We start from the raw sequence: 17,206 nt of genomic DNA on the forward strand, positions 1-17,206 counted from the left end.
AATTTTATGATTTTTAAGAAGTTGCAGGAAGGGAGAAAGTTTTTTTTTTCCATTGTCTTGTTGTTAGGTTCAGCCAGTATCAACAATTTATTAAAATAGGTTCATAGCGTCGTATTTTTTCTCTAAAAATGTGATGTTGGAGAAAAAAGTGAAGTGAACCCGATAAAGTATTACGCACGCAAATTCATTCTGCTGCCCACGTTATTTCAACGAGTACTTTAACGAGTCAGGGCTCTGATGTATGAGACATCCTACAGGAATTTCATCAACCGCACCCCAGAAACACACAGCTCAAGATTTCACTACGGCAGTAGTGAATTTAACCATACATAATGCTAAATAGCCAGAAGTCTACGGCAGAATTGAAGGTGCGGTAATTTCGGCATTTTTTTATCACAGAAATAAAAAATAATAATTATTACACAGAAATATTGTGGGAAAGGTATCCCTACTCCAATATCTCAGATTATCACATGGATTACAAATGACAACACATTTCCCGCAAACTATTTTATTTTGTTTTTTTTTTTCTGTCATCCAATGATTATGAGACGTTTTATGGTAACTTAATTACTATCCTGCCTATATTAGATTTTTTAAATACAAATAGGTTGTCGTTCGCACTTAGTAAGATGTTTTTTTGATGTCGGATTCTCAATTTTCACGTTTTTCGGAAAAAGCAAAGTGCAGTATCAGGGGCCCGATTCTCCTAAGTTAATAATGTCAAAATCGAATAGAAATCGAATCGCAATATGATCGCAATAGCAGTTTTGACCATATCGGGCATTCTGCTACTAATATAAGTCCAATCGTATTCCAACGATTGAAGCGTATGTGGCATTCCGCAGTTTTTTTCTTTTACACAAACGTTTTTATCCTTTTTTGTGATTCAATAATTAATTATATACCGTCAGTTGCACAAAGCTCCATTAAAGTTAAAGCTTCTTTAAATCTATTGCTGAATCTTTCCTTGTCAACGAGTCAAAAAGTGACAGCAATAGATTTAATGAAGCTTTAACTTTAATGGAGCTTTGTGCAACTGACGGATTGTCTGCAAATGATTTATTATTGCAATATGATTGTAGAGCAGACTATCCATAGGGTGCTTACATAAAGAAATAGGTTGCCGGTACGGACAAACCTGTACGGGTAGGTACCGATCAGTGCAGGTATAATATTCTAAAGAAACAGGTAAACAGGTAACCTGTTTCTTTATAAGTGAGTCAATAGGATTGTATTGAAATATTATACCTGCACTGATCGGTACCTACCTGTACAGGTTTGTCTGTACCGGCAACCTGTTTCTTTAAGTAACCACCCATAGACCAAATGGCAGACCAATGGCAAACCAATGAAATGTCATTGGGATACGATTGGCCTTATATTAGTAGCAGAATGCCTGCTAAGGTTAAAACTGCTATTGCGATTCAATTGTTATTCAATTTTCACATTATTAATTTAGCAGAATTGGGCCCCAGGAGTGATGACTTGCGCAAGACGGCTGACAGGAGCTGGATGCGAGTAGCCGAAAATCGATCTCAGTGGCGTGCACTTGGAGAGGCCTATGTCCAGCAGTGGACTGCGATAGGCTGATGATGATGATGATGATGGGCCCCAGTAGGTATATAGTATGAATGGATTTTGATGAAGCATGTGTGGCTGATAGAAAAAAATACATAGGTAATTATGTTCATTAAAGATTAAAGTTTCTATTCATATTTTAAACATGATAATTAGATGAAATTTATAGTAATGTAATAAAGAGGAAAACATTTTTCTGTTTGTTTGTTTGTAGGTACAGTAAAGACACCAAAATTACTGCACCGATTTGAAAATTTTATTGACTGTTCTAAAACTACAATCGTCCCGAGTAACGGGTACCTAGTAAGTTACCTCTAATCGTTAATAATACTAGATTACGCTAGCGGTTTCACCCACATCCCTTTTGAACTACCTACCTACTTCACGCACTCGGATTATTCGACTCGTCCGCAAATCACCTATCTAGTACTGAAACAATATTTTAAATCAGTCCAGTAGTTTCTGAGATTAGTGCATTCAAATAAACTCTTTAGTTTTTTAATATTAGATAGAACCTACAGAATTTTACACTAGAACCAAGTCTTAGGCGCTCCCTAGACGAGTAAAACTTAACAATCAACTCTGCCAACTCACTATCTCCGTCAATTTATGTTACTACTTTTTTTATAACGCAAGTCATTTTATTACTTTTTACATAAAAGGCTACTAACAATTTATATTTACATTAATTTTAAAAATAAACTTATATATACAACTTAAAACTAATACATAGCATCAAAAAATTGCTCCTCATCGCTGTCACCGGGTAATGTACCCAGAAGGCTGGCAGCATTGCCACGTTGGATGGCAATGCTCAACCTCTGTGCGAAATAAAAGCCAGCCCTTGGGTCACGAGAAGTGTCAACAAGGCGCTTAGAAATTTCCTTTGCAAGCGCGTGAGCACTCGGACCCGAGAGTTTCAACCCCAAACGGCTCAAACATGTAATTCCCGATAAGGCTACTATATTTGCGCCGTTTGAGGTCCTCTGCTTGTGAAGCGGCGGAGCCGACACAACACGCAGTTCTAGGAAGATGGGATGGCGCAAGAGTGTCGACGCAGGTCGCGTCCCACACTAAAGTCCTACCCATCTTCCAGGGAAATAGCGACATGCCGTCTGGTCTCTTGCCATCGTCGTGTGCCAAACCATTTGGTTCAAGTACGGCTGGCACGCCGACGGCAACAAGAGCCCCACGGATCACGTCGTTGATATTCGCATGTCGTGGTATGCGGCCCGCACTCCGACTGCACGACAGGCCGTGGTGACCGAGGCTGTTGACAGCTTCCCCGCAGTGGCAGCGGTGAGGAGTGCAGCACGAAGCACCCAGACGCAGGCAGACAGCGAGTCTGAAAGTGGTGTCGTCAAACATGGTGCCTATGTTTGCCGACGGAAATGCGTGAAGCCAAAGACCTGACTCCCATTCACCCACAGCCAGTAGGCGTGCTCGCTCCGCAGAAGTAATTGACGTATCAATGAGATTTTTCCGTATTACTCTGCAGAGCGGCTCATCCCACTGTCTCTGGGAGGATGGGTTGGCGGGTAGATCGGTATTCGGGCATGTGACTTTCCAGGCATTAATAGCCTCCGCCAGGCATGGCACCTCAAAATTGATCAGTGTAATAGGTAGGATTTTCCTGATCAATTTGTCAGTGCCATGGACGGAGGAAATAAATGCCGGTAAACTAATACTGGAAATTTTGCGGACGCCAAGCCCTCCCATACGGATGGGAAGTGTAGCTTGAGACCAAGCTTTGTCGTCCAAGGCCACATTTGAAATTGATGAAAGTGTGTGTCGAATTATTTTATCAATTTGATCCAAAAGGTTGATGTGCTTCCATAAATGAGAAGCACGCAAGATGTAGGTTAATTTGGGGCCAAAGCAGCAGTATCGTAGGATGGTGATGGCTGAATGTATATTAATTTTGAATAACCTTTCCGAAATATCATTGAAATTTTGAATTTTGTTCTCAATAAAATCCGAAAATGACTCTTCTAGTACTGGTGACCCCAGGAGGCAAAGAGAACTTTTGTCTATTATTTTTATGCCATCGGCTACTGCGTTAAAATTTTGGAGTGTCGTCTGTCTGTCGGTTGTGTCAGATATAAATAGTTCGCATTTGGAAATGTTTAGGTCAAGGCCAATGTTATGGAGTTTGTCTCTTAGGAAAATGAAATCATTAAGTACGGTATCTCTGTTGCCTCCCAGGGTCCCATCGTCGAGATACCAGACGTTAAATTCAGAATTTAGTTGCCGAATTATTGGGTTAATTGCCGAACTAAAGATCACAGGCCCGAGGGGATCACCTTGTTGACAGCCAACAGCGGATTCTAATAGGTTGTCCCGATAAAGTAATTTGGTTGGATGTCTATAGCACTGCCAGAGGAAACTAAAAATTTGGGGTATTTCTTTTTTGGCTTCTGCCAGCAAGGTGTCCCTGTTCACCGAGTTGAATGCGTTCTTAATGTCAACCTTCAAGATGACATCTCCGTTCCCATAATTTAGGTAGGTCGACAGGGCGTGTACGGCAGCCTCGCAGCCCCCTTTCGAGCCATAACCTAGCTGCAGGGGCTGAAATTTTTCCGAAACGTCCTCACTATAAAATTTACAGCAGATTTTGGCTGCCATACGACGATAAGTGGTCCCCACGGCAATTGGACGAATACCGCCATCCTTCTTGCGCAAAGCACAGAGGTTTGCTCCATACAAAACGTCTATGACGGTTTCGTCCACCTTGCCGGAGAGCATAAGGTTGGTCAGGGCCGTAAGCTCCTTCAAGAGCTGCTCCCCCGGCGCTTGGGCAGGTGAGATCCTTCAGGTGTTGCGGACTCAAGCCATCGAGGCCGCCTGCGGAGCCGCTCCTGAAGGAGCCTATGGCTGTGACCAGGTGTCGACCTGAAATTGTGAGGGTATGTGCGTCTGAATCAGGAGGGTCGGGAAAAGAGAGGCCATCTGCTGGGGCTGGGTGTTTACTCTCCAGAGCGGAGAGCGTGTCTGGAGAACACGGAGCCACCACATCACTGCTAAAGAGAATTCTAGCAGCCCCCCGAATGTCACCCTCGGCTAGCTTCGATTCCACTAGGCGGGGTATATTAGAAATTCTTTGGGTCGGTAATTTGGTATCGAAATCTTCATGGCCTAAACTTACGCAGTTGTCTTTAATTTGTTTTGTCAAGGACTTTTTGTTTGCCAAATTTTTCTGAACGTGTAAAACTCTATATGGGAAGGTGAGCAATTGCTCCCAAGCACGTTGCGAGTTCTCCCGTGCAGCCAGGCGAACACAACCTGCCAAGTGTTGAGCAACCAGGGGCCTGGCTCCACGGGGAACCCGCTTTAATACCGGAGTTGAGTTTTTTAATTTAGCTAATTTTTGCCAGAAAGGATCGGTGGTTGGTGTCGGGTTTGTAGCGGTCGCATTAGCCGAGCCTGCACATTGGGATTTGTGGATCTTCCCAATGTGCACGCTCAAGCCTCGCTTACCTCTGAAGAAACGAGCTTGGGGGCACAGGGGGCATCTCTGTAGGGCATCCAGTGATCCAGAAGATTGACATGCACTATAATCCATATCATTCCCGCTGCGCATCTGTGTGCTGCGGCTCGTTTTATTTACACTTATAGGCTAAAAACACTAAAAACACTAATATTACAAGAAAAATAAATCCAAAATCACACAAAAAAAGTCAAATGGACGGCGTCGCTTTGGCGCTGTCAGGGGCCGCGCCGCCGCACCGCGTATAACAGCGGCATCTCGGCACAGGCCTCGCCGGCCAGTATACAGCAGCTTGGAGCTGTCCAGCTCGCCGTGGAGTTTATAAAATATTTTACATCGGAAATCCAGATGTAATTTTGTTAGATTGTAAAACTATGTTACGATGTCTTCGTATTTTTTCACCAAACATTACTCATAGGTTTTCTTTCCTTTTTATATTTGTACACCAGTAATGGTAAAACATGTTGGTTTAAACCTAAATATTTTTAATTATATTATAATTATAATTTTAATTTGTTTAAAGAGACATTTGTTCTTCAATATAATGACGCAAGTCTCGATTGGGCAATTTAAACTGAAATATTATATTGTATTAATTTTAAATATTCTTTAATATTACATATTAGCTTATTTCCATTAGTTTTTTCAGACAGACATTAGTGTTACTACTTGTCACTAATGTCTGTCAAGTCATGTCTGTCAGTAGTTGTCAGTGTCAAAAAGAGCAATCAATGTTTTTTGTATACTGTTTATTATTTTATTATTGTAATTTATCCCAAAAATAGCGATTTATCCCAATTATTGTAACTATTTTCTGAAAATTTCATTATATAATGGAAAAATGTCGTATATGCTTACGAAATATGAAAAATCTACTCTCAGTAAACACAAAAGCAGACGGTGTTACCTTTGCCGATATGATATTTTCTATTGCTAACATTAAGGTATGTATTTAAATTATGCATAAACAACGTTAAAAGAACAGTACTGATTTAAGTAAACCTGACATAACTAAACGTAACTATATTTACTACTGTACATATTTATTTTAACTATAAAATAAAATTTATAAAACTTACTACTGTACAGTTTTGAAAGTTTACCTTGTTTTAGGTTTGTCAAAATGAAGATGGTTCTAGCGATCAATTGTGTCGTTCCTGTCGTGATAAACTCATCAACGCTTACAAATTTAAAATGGATATTGAAAGGTACAACATAATTAAGTAGCATATGTTAGTGAAATCAAAATGTGCAGTCCTATTTTGAAAGATCTAATTATTTATCTATTCGGTGTTTCAGTAACTTAAATTCTACATTCCACTCTTCTGATTTTGTGTTTTTTCAGGTCTGAAATGGTTTTACAAGAAACCTCCAATGTGAAAAGAATCAACTTTTGTAACCTAAGTGATATCAAAATAAAAATTGAAATTGACACTGACTGCAAACCGATCATGCCTTCCATGGAAACCCTTTCCAACAAACTATTTAAGGAGGGTGTTGATTGCCTCTCATATAACAATACTACAATTAAGAAAGTGGAAGATAAAAAAACAAAGTCACTGTCTGTAGGTGAATTTTTAAATTCCATAAAAACAGAGTGTGACAATGACTGTGACTACGTAAGTAATGGTCTTGCTTTCAACATTATAATGTGCTGATTTTGTCTAAAAAAATATTTATGTAATTTCTGTTATAAATATACAAGATGATAATTAATATGCATATTTATCTGAAACTTTTATCAGTTTTATTGTTTGTACAATTACCGTTTCACTTCTTGGCTACAGCAGGAATATGAAGTTGGAGCAGATGAGTACCCCTCAGACTCCGGAAGCAACTTCAGCTTCGATATGAACTTGGCTGTACGTAAATATAAGAAGAAAAAAACTGCGAAGAAAAAAGGAAAAGGTAAAACTGGGATTTCTATTAATATTTAATATTCTTTCTTAATATAAAAATGAAGAAACTATCTTGAATACCATTTACCCATGATATAAGTAAAACAAATTTTTACAGCAACTAAGAAATGCCAATCTGACCAAAGTTCCCAGAAAGAGAATGTAAATGGAAAGCAAATCAAGCCTTTGAAACCTATACTTATACAAGACTTGCGGTTAATTCCATCAAAACCACTCAATCCGAAGCCCAGGGCAAGTAGAAAGAAAAAATGTCCAGAAAATTCAGTCACTGTATGTCCATACTGTGGAAAGCTGTGTAAATCCTTGAATAGTCACATTTTACTTCACACAGGTAATAAACACTTTTACATCCTACTGATATGAGGTATAAATGCATACCAACTCTATTGATAAGTAGACATAGCTTAAGAGTTGACATAGTGTGGTTTTAATTTATTGTATTTTTTGTGGTTTTATTTATTGTATTTTTTAATTTGTTGTTTATTGTATTGTATGCGACCGTCGGAGAGATGGCTCATTTCCATAGCTGCTAGCTGCTGTGGTCGCGGCAGTCGCTCGTTCCTGAATGCTCCCTTACTTATGGTGAACGCACGTCTATCTTCGGCGAATACCTAATGCCTCCGCATATTTTCATAATCATCTCACAATGGTTAAGATATTTTAGCGTAAAAGTGATCAAACTCGCCGCATTGCCTTAATTACATAAAATGTAAAAATTATATAATTATATGATGAAACAAATAATTGTAACGTGATTCTGTACAAATTAAAATATTTGGTGTATTTTCAGGAAGCAAGAATTTCAAGTGTGACCAATGTCCTAAAGCATTTTACACGCAGTCTGCTTTGTCAGCACACGTAAAGACGCATGCACTAACAAGAAGCTTTAAATGTGAACACTGCATTGCCGCTTTTTATAGCAAAACTCAATTGAAAAGGTAAGTAGGTACCTAAATCAGGGAAAAATATGGGGGCTTAGCTTATATTGGAGGGAGTCAAAGTAATCATTAATTTATTAATTTATTGTTTCAGCCACATGTTATCTCATGTTGATGAAAGAAAATTCGTTTGTGACATTTGCAATAAAGCATTTAAACGGGTATGTATCTACTATCTAATTTATTTCTATATGTACATTAAATTAAAATTTATTAATATTTTTCCATGAGCATTATGGGAATAGTTTGCCGTTAGCATTTGTCTAGAGCTTAAAAAAAAAGAAGACTTGAAATATTAATTTGAAAAAAGATTACACAATTTTAATTGTGAATTAGCTACAAAAATTACCATTGATCGATACTTCTACGTATGGGTGAGTTGCATGATTTAACTATAACGATACCCAAACTATACCCAGCCGTGAACGTGCCGCCCATTGGTCAATTCGGCCATTCGACAACTGAAAAAGTCTCGGTCACTGTTATAGTTAAAGGGTACCCGAAAATATGCATTTCGATTTTATTTAATTTATTAACAGAGGCCGCAACTGGAACGGCACAAGCTGACACACAATTTCGGAGTAAAACCTATCCAGTGTGAGCTATGTCCTATGACGTTTATCACGAAGTACGGCTTGCAACATCACATGCGAGTGCACACTGGCGAACGACCTTTTAAATGCGAGGTACTGACTTATTCTGTACATCTAATCTATTTTTATTTTTAATAAATAATAAAGAATTTGTTTGGTTCAACGCACTAATCGTATGAGGTTGTTATTAGCAAGCCCATTGCGGAAGCCTATAGACTTTTTATTCGTTCTCATGAAATAGTGCCTTCTGGCGATAGCCAGAATATAGGCAAATATGTCAAAGCACTAATGAAAGCCAGGCCGCCAAAGGACTAGTTAAACCGTAAATACTTTGCAGCCTTTGTATAAAAGCTCAATGACTATTTTCTATTGGATAAGAAATTTTGTTTAACTGTATTTCAGATCTGCTCGCAGCCTTATAGCTACAAACACGATTTTAACCGGCATTGCTTGAAAAAGCACGGTGTGTTCTTGAAAAGAAGGTCGATACGTGTTATGAACGAAGAAGTGTTACAACAAGAAAGAGCTCTTATGAGAGATCTATCGCTCCGAGCTCATGGCATTATCAAAGGAGAAATAGAAGGCCCGTTCGAAAGTCCTAAGGGAGCATTAGCGTACACAATGGCTATGAAAGCGATAGAAGCTAATAAGATCCCAATAATTTATTGATAATCTATATGGATAATATGATTATTTTTATTAAGTTCTGTAAATATGTACTTCATTTTTGTTTTATACCTACGGACGCGACGCGAACAAGCTCAATTACCTAAGAAATGCGTGAATATTGAAAATTATGATTCTAACTTCTAAGATTAACATTAGGCACAAGTTCACCGACAATATAAACATCAGTTTTCTTAAAACAAGTATTGTATTTACTTTGAATTTTCACATCCAAATATCAAAATAACCAATTGTTAAAAAAACGGACGTTTAAGTTGTCGCTGAACTTGGGCCTAAAGATTTTGTAAAAAATGTTACTTGAGAAATAAATGTTGATTGTTTTAAATGCAATTTGTTTTCGCCAGCGCCTTTTCTAATCCTATCCTTAATACTAAATACAATCCTTGAGTCCTTTCCTGCTTATGACTGATTCAAGTCAACAGTATTCCTCGCGGGTAGGTAAAGATAAAAATAACCTTTCTATGAAGCCTGAAACACTGAAAAGTGCAGTAGCCATTAAGGCGTAGCTATAGAGGAATCGTAACGTAAGACATTCTGTATCATAACGGCGTTGCGAGATCGTGTATTACCCGTCGACGATACGGATACGGTGATCGGATCGAGCAAATGATACATGTCTGTCACCCGCCTTTACACAAACACGGTTTTCGCCGCTAGAAAAGAATGTCTTACGTTACGATTCCTCTATAGCTTGCATAGGTATCTGCCCCACTGGGCAAGCTAAGAGCTAATTTCCTCGCGGTTATAAAATCAGAGTCTATAATCGCCTCTTTTAGGACACGGAGATGAGACAATAACATAACATGATGTGGTTAGGAATCGGTTTTGAGCTGTAGACGTGACCAACAGCCGTAAAAATCTGTTTCATGATTGCTGGCTGAACGCATAGGGCTAAAAAGGTACAAACAGACATACAAACCATAGGCTGATAAACATATCACCACTCCAGTTAGGTAATTAAAATATCCATGTCCTAAGTTAACCGATAATAGAAAAAACAATGTATTTCTGGAAAATGTTGCTTTTGAAACACCTTGGTAACATTTTTAAGTAGGTACCTATGTACTATTAATATTCTAAATCTACAGGGCGTTTAAATATTTGTGAAACTGAAAGGGGTAAACATTATGGTCGAGTCAGTTTACAGACCTACGTATTCGATAGTCGTAATAGCACTATCAATTAAATAAAGAATATCAATTAGAGTATTTCAAATTAACGACATAGCATTTTTGGACTTATGGTTATTCTAGATACTCAATACCTATCCTACACCTAAAGACAATATAATTGTTAAACCATAACCAGCTGATTTGACAGCCGGACATGGTTTGGTTATCGTTATAGTTAAATGGAGCATTAACGACCCTTAGAAAAGGTAGTAAGTATCTATAAAATGTCACTTAATAAGGTTGGCGATTTTTTCGTCTTTAATAGTTTTTAACACCGTCCATAATATAGGCAGCTTGGCCTGACTGACCCTTCGTCCGGTCTCGGTTATCTTTCAGTTTTGGAACAACCTGTATATGAGACATACAAATAGGTACATACTGTAGTACCTAAGGTTTGTCACCGACCTGCTATTATAGCACATGTTAAAAGCCCTTGCTTATTGTCACTAAGCCCATTACAAAGGCTTTATTAGGTACCTCCTAGAAAAGGGTAACCGGATACCCTTCTAATTATAAGGAGATAATACAATAGGGCATTTTCTTTCACTAATGGGTGCCATCAATCAACATGCTATATAAGGGAAAAAATCTTTCCCAATACCATCAGTCTTTTGTGGCAACTGGAGAAAGCTGTACAGTCATGGTAAGTATTTTTTAGATAATCTTATTTTAGTTTAAAAGATAAAATCTATTTTGAGAGAAAATATACTTTTCATCATTAATCTATGTGAAGCCTATTGAATTTATCTGGAAAAGCAGGTATTCGTTACCTACAATAAATATGCATACCGAATTTAAACCAAATTGGTTCAACAGTTTTACCGTTTGATAAATCTTAGTGCATTTTATAATTACAAACAAGAAATAAGTTCCTGCTCGGAACTTATTTTTGTGACATGTCCCATGATCAGTGCCTGCTTTAAACAAATATTCATCACTTACTACTTCTTCAGGCGGGTTAATTTAGGGCCTGAGGAAATTACTTCCCACTCTTAAAATATTATATTCCTATATCATTTATTATGTTGTTATGTTATTCTTATGTGTAACTTATATGATTGCCAAGTTTCATCAAAACCCGTTGAGTAGTCTGTCTGTCAAAGACTAAGAAAAATGCAAACTTTCACGTTTATGATAAGTTTTATTGTGATTTTTCAGATAACTCGGCCGTTACTTTGTGTGATAGTATGTTTTGGATTCTTCATTTTAATTCAATCACTAGTGCCGAAGGTGATGGCAATGAAACATTCTAACGTAGACGAATACATGCTAGAAGACCAAAGGACCCGCAAACGAAAAAACTATGTCGTAAGACTGGCTAGAGACAGCGAAATTTTAGGCAAGCCTGGTAACGTAGGAACAAATTACGATACGGACTCCTTCCAACTGGAACCAGCAAATCCTGATGAGTTGTCTGCTTTCATAGTTGATTACGCAAACATGATACGAAATGACGTTATTTTATTAGATAAGTCAGTCGAAACGAGGACCCGGAAAAGGGGTAACATTAAAGTCGAGAAATATAATAATGTGAGTAAATCACACTTCTATGCACAATATGTGCACACCTTATTTACAATATTTAATATTTTTTTGTATATTTTCAGCAAGCATTACCGGATCCTCCCTGCGCCTGTAAATTCAGCGTAAGCAGTTAAATTCCTAAATCTACCTTTAACAATTTAAATAATCAAATGCATTAAAACTTTATGTAATATTTCAGCCAAACAGAACGGATTTGGGTGAAAACACCTACCCACGTTATATAGAAACTAGAAATTGTAGTCAAGCACGTCAGCAATCTTGTCGCCCGCCTTACGTCTGCAGAGAAAACTACTACAACGTAATATTTCTGAACTTATTATATGAAAATCAATGTTTGTTAAAATGCGAATCGTAATTGAAATTATTTTTGTGGGATTGTTTCAGATAACAATTATAAGGAGAAAGGAGTTTCAAAATCAGGCTACGCTAGAGGATATACCCCACGATTTGAAGTTCAGATGGGTGGCTGAAAACTATCCCGTGAGCGTAGGCTGTGTCTGTACCAGAGACTACTACGCTACCGAGAAATAAACGCCCTGTACATGATATCGACTTTTGGAAAGTAACTCGAAAATGTCTTTCCATATCAGTGAAATATGTGAATAGAGCCGTTATGGGCAAATTTTAATCAATAAAACATGCTGTGGATCTTGTAGAGTCGATGTTTGATTTTCTACCCTGTTCTTGCGTTGTTACTTTCACATTTAATTTAAATAATAAATAGATCATCTATGCTAGTATAGTTATCGGCACGAATTTTGAGCTCTGACCTACATCTGCGCAGAAGTGATTTATTAGCAAAGAACCAATCCCGAGTGACCGCTATGACGCGATGCACTGCGGGCCAATCACCGCTTTAGCCCGTCCCCGCGCCTCACTTCATACCACAAAAGGGACCCAATAAATACTTCTGCGCAGGAGTAGGTCAGAGCTCAAGATTCGTGCCGATAACTATAGAAAGCAATGACAATCCTATAAAGAGGAGATGTATTGAATGAGCTTCAAAAACTACTGAAACGATTTGAAGAATTCTTTCATGGTTCGAAAGGTATACTAAAGGTATACTATCCCTAGAGATGTAAGTTATATTATATTCGGCTAACACTAAACAGCTAGTAAGTAATAAATAAATATAATTGGCCTTTCATTAAGAATTAATAAGCAATATTATAGTCGATATCACTTGCATCCAGGTGGATGTGAATAGTTACGATTTCGAATTACCCTGATGATAAAAGGTGCAATAGAGGAACAAAGTCGAGTACCCAATACAATTTGAGAATAACAAATTATCTTTTGTACCTCAGTTCACTTATGGCCTATTTATAGCGAACATTGCGTAGGATAAATTAAGTTGTTGCTCAGGTATTGTTTAGAAAGAAACAACTAGAAATTTTAATGTCAAAACTTATTTTAATTAAGTATTAACAAAGACTATATACAATTTGTGAAAACATTTCTAGTATTTTTTTTTAACCACTTCACTGTCCACGATGCAGACATAATAATTAAAGAATCGGCATATATCTCATGGGTCAGGGAAGTTATTAAAAATCTAAGTATGTAGGCATGTATTACAATTAAAGTAATTAAAACATAAATCTTGCATTTTACACCTCATAATTGCATTCGACACTAATCAACATGAAAATAAGATGTTAAAATAAAAGCTTGTCACTCACGGCTGACGATATATTATTATGGATACTCTTTTTGGTTTTCAAATCAGGACAATGAGAGTACAGTTTCATGCGCGGCGGGGGTCGGTACTTCGCCTAACTGCGGCATAATATGGGATATAGCGACCCTTGTTTCATTTAACATGCCCATCTCCCTTCGCAACACATCCTCAGTCACTGTATGAATAGACTTGAATTTCAGGTTGACACCATGCACTTTGAACACGTGGTTATTTAAGTTCACTTTGTAACTGAATGCAACATTGCAGACCTGTAAAAGAAAAACTTTGTTGAGTAACCTAGGTAAATAATAATGTATAGAACTACATTTTTATATAAATAAAAATTGAGAGGATAGAAGGAGATTATTACCCCGAAAAATTGTTATTGTTAGGTAAATTTTAAAAGGGTTAGTACTGGCAGTACTCGCCATTACATTCCATATTGCTGAAACAGGGCCAATTAAGTGACACTAAGACTGAACACTCAAGTGCACTTTAGCCATCTATCAGTACATGTGGAGCCTACTGACCTCGCAAGAATAAGGCCTATCGCCAGTGTGGGTAATCAAATGATTCTGCAGATGGTGGCTTTGGGTGAATTTTTTATTGCAGAAGCCACAGATGAACCGTTTTTCTCCGGTATGTATCGCCATATGGCGGCGCAGGCCTGCCACCTGGAACGTGACAAAGACAAAGAGTATAACGCACCTGACATGTGTAGGGCCGCTCCCCGGTGTGCATTCGCTCGTGGTTTTGCAACTGATGTTTCGCGTTGAACGACATTATGCAAGTGTTACATTTGTACGGTTTGTAACCAGAATGTATGCGCAGGTGCCGATTCAGATCACAACGCTGAAATACATCAATTGCACTTATTTTTTTTACTTTAATTTACGTAAGCCCAGTATTAGGAATTGGAAACAGTGTCCAGTGATACATAGAATATTATGTGTATGTCTTTTATATATGGTTAGTAAAAAAGTATACTTACAGCAATGAATCTCTTAGTACACAAATTGCAGGAGAAGGGTCTCTCTCCTTTATGAATAAGGTTATGCCTGAAAATACAAATAAAATACAGGAATTAGATTATGTTTACCAAATAAAGCTAAATAAAGAGATAAAAAAGATAGCTCACCTAACCAATGACTTCTGGCTGTAAAAACCAGCTCCACATATTTCACAAATGTGGTCTTTGATTCCTGTATGTTGTTTAGCATGGACCAGCAAGTTACTCTTCTGTGCAAATGACCTTGGGCATTGAGTACATGTGTATCTCTTTTTCTCTGTAAATTGTTAGAAACAGAATTAGTTATATGTGCACGGTATTTCTTTTTAGCCATATTTTAGGTATGATGCCTACCTTGATGTGTAGCTATATGATTGCCCAAAGTGTAAGTAAGTATACCACAGACAGGGCAAACCAGCTTCTCACGTTGCTTGGTGACCGCAGTACGAACCATTCTAACAGGTTTATCTCTTCGTGAAACTGTGCTTTCACGTGATGACGATGATCCTGGAGTTTTTGACTTATATCCTGCATGAACTTTTAATACAGTGGCATCTTTTGGTCTCTTTAGAAGTATAGGAGATCCTCTGGAACCATTCTTCATGATCGGATCTGGAAAACATTATTTATGTATTATTTTGATGAGTCCACCATAAAGTCTAGGCATAGTTAAAAATAAAAAACATACTGAAAAATTGATGTACCCACTTAAGTGTTTGCCACAATAAGCGTATCAAACATTAGTTACATTTTAAAGAACTTACGAAAATAAAATAAATTATGACTCAGCTAGAGAATAGATACTTACAGCAAGTAATCGTTGTTGATCTTGTTTTATTTTCATCCCTGGATCGGGGAGAATCATTGTCATACTCATCTTTAAATTTTTTCAATACTTTTACTTTCCTTAGAACAGTTTTGCCTTTGAACACTTTGATATCTGACAGTTTTGGTTTCTTAAATTTAGTTTTAGTCTTTTCTACAGTAGGCACATAATCATCATCGTCATCATCGTGAAACACATCATCATCTAAATATTCAGCCTGAAATATTAAGGTTTGTAACTTAAAATAAAGTTTTTTTATAACAGACAGTTTTGGCATACTCCATAGTGTGCCATTTTCCCAAAAGTGACTCACAAATATTAGACAGTGACTTTAAGTTAAACCAATTAAAGTAAAATACATCTTTAAATAACTCACGTCTGGATCACTTTTGGTAGGATAACTAGTTTTTATTGTCCTCCAAGTAAGCTGCACATCATCGGAATCATCAAGTTTAATTTCTTCAGCATCAGGATCAACTTTCCTTATGACTGTATTTGCAATAACAATATCTTTACCATCCATAGTTTCCACTGGTTTGCCTCCTTCTGGCATCATATCTAATTCCATTTCCCATTTTGGCTCAGATTTTATTGTCAGAGGTCCAATTTCACTTTTAATATCAGTAAAAGAATCAAAGGCAATTTTCTTTGTTGGAACATGTTCTTTTGCCCTCGCTAGTATTTTTCTCAGTTTCTTATCAGACCTGTAAATTTATATTACAGGGATTGTCATAGAAATATAAAAACTACAGATATTTTTAACTTTGAAAAAATTCATGTTGGTAAAAATACCTTTCAGCCACTGTCTTAAGTAGGTATGCTTTCTCCAAAGTGGTGCAGCATTTGAGGCAAATCTTTTCAGGCAAGCCATCATTAGAAGAAACCTGAAATATACATTTCATAACATTTTATTTGAAAGCCTGAGACCTATGTGACTGGATATTAAGACTCCTGTATTCATATAATGTAGCACAGTAAAAATTTTAACCTACATTTTATTTTGAAAATACAAATTCTCTAATTTAAGTGGAGTTTCGATTAGTTGACAGAATTATGTCAATTCCCATCACAAGCTTGTACATAATTTAGCAGTGATAGCTTATTAAATTCGACGATCTGTCGTGCGTTTATCGGTTATCATTGGTCCCGACACTATTGTGACTATGTTTTGGTAAGATTTCTGTTAATAACTGACAAGTTCGCCTTCGGTTTGTTTACAAAATAGAGGCATTTCAAACTTACCTTAACATCGGCAATCGCTGTTAGCATTTCAGCATAATTACCGGACAATTTATATCTGAATAGAGGACATAGTGGTTTTTTGTTTGTCAGGCATATTCGACACGATTTCATGTCGATAGTGTCCATTGGATCCAACATTATTCAGATTCACCGAAACTAAAGTGATGAGAGTAATCCGTTTTTATATCGAAGCACTTCACTTTTCTAAATAATCTTTAGGGATTGCTTGGTACGATTTTATGCTGGCGACAAAGCTCTTCACCACCTCACTACGTCACCATAGACAATGAAAGAAAAGGAAATAGTGCGTCGTCGTATTTCGTCAAATTTCGAAGCAAAATGTTGCCAGTACCTTTGTAATTAATTTCTTTCCAGCCATTTATTTCTTGAAAAAGAATGCTTTGCGAAGCGCATTATTTATTTATCAAATAACATAATAAGAATTAGGTGTTCAATCTAGCCTGGAGACTACTAGTTAGATACCACTTTATGCCTTATATCAATCTGCAATATAATATCGCGGCCG

At 37.2% G+C, this 17,206-nt stretch overlaps 3 protein-coding genes across 5 annotated transcripts; 2 read left to right on the forward strand and 1 right to left on the reverse strand.

Moving 5' to 3' along the window:
- Nucleotides 1-5,772: 5,772 nt before the first annotated feature.
- LOC124630379 (putative zinc finger protein 727) lies at nucleotides 5,773-9,530 on the forward strand. 2 transcript variants are annotated; one of them, XM_047164258.1, is made up of 9 exons: nucleotides 5,773-6,012; nucleotides 6,182-6,276; nucleotides 6,414-6,687; nucleotides 6,859-6,976; nucleotides 7,085-7,318; nucleotides 7,778-7,925; nucleotides 8,020-8,086; nucleotides 8,465-8,611; nucleotides 8,921-9,530. In XM_047164258.1, the coding sequence occupies exons 1-9, from the start codon at nucleotides 5,902-5,904 to the stop codon at nucleotides 9,185-9,187; spliced, it is 1,461 nt and encodes a 486-aa protein (XP_047020214.1). In that variant the 5' UTR covers nucleotides 5,773-5,901; the 3' UTR covers nucleotides 9,188-9,530. The 2 variants fall into 2 exon arrangements, with proteins under 2 accessions (XP_047020214.1, XP_047020213.1); XM_047164257.1 differs by having other exon boundaries at nucleotides 5,775-6,012; nucleotides 6,856-6,976.
- Nucleotides 9,531-10,800: 1,270 nt separating this feature from the next.
- Nucleotides 10,801-12,577, forward strand: LOC124630385 (prothoracicotropic hormone-like). The gene is made up of 5 exons (XM_047164266.1): nucleotides 10,801-11,020; nucleotides 11,536-11,907; nucleotides 11,985-12,023; nucleotides 12,101-12,220; nucleotides 12,307-12,577. The coding sequence occupies exons 1-5, from the start codon at nucleotides 10,946-10,948 to the stop codon at nucleotides 12,451-12,453; spliced, it is 753 nt and encodes a 250-aa protein (XP_047020222.1). The 5' UTR covers nucleotides 10,801-10,945; the 3' UTR covers nucleotides 12,454-12,577.
- A 738-nt stretch (nucleotides 12,578-13,315) lies between these two features.
- On the reverse strand, nucleotides 13,316-16,970 carry LOC124630376 (zinc finger protein 239-like). 2 transcript variants are annotated; one of them, XM_047164255.1, is made up of 9 exons: nucleotides 16,681-16,970; nucleotides 16,231-16,322; nucleotides 15,815-16,142; nucleotides 15,421-15,655; nucleotides 14,967-15,224; nucleotides 14,742-14,889; nucleotides 14,595-14,661; nucleotides 14,134-14,277; nucleotides 13,316-13,872 (listed from the first exon to the last, which is right to left on the reverse strand). In XM_047164255.1, the coding sequence occupies exons 1-9, from the start codon at nucleotides 16,816-16,818 to the stop codon at nucleotides 13,648-13,650; spliced, it is 1,635 nt and encodes a 544-aa protein (XP_047020211.1). In that variant the 5' UTR covers nucleotides 16,819-16,970; the 3' UTR covers nucleotides 13,316-13,647. The 2 variants fall into 2 exon arrangements, with proteins under 2 accessions (XP_047020211.1, XP_047020210.1); XM_047164254.1 differs by lacking the exon at nucleotides 14,134-14,277 and adding an exon at nucleotides 14,312-14,455.
- Between the last annotated feature and the right edge of the window lie 236 nt (nucleotides 16,971-17,206).

This window comes from Helicoverpa zea, chromosome 5 (genome assembly GCF_022581195.2).
Source record: "Helicoverpa zea isolate HzStark_Cry1AcR chromosome 5, ilHelZeax1.1, whole genome shotgun sequence".
Lineage (NCBI taxonomy): Eukaryota > Metazoa > Arthropoda > Insecta > Lepidoptera > Noctuidae > Helicoverpa > Helicoverpa zea.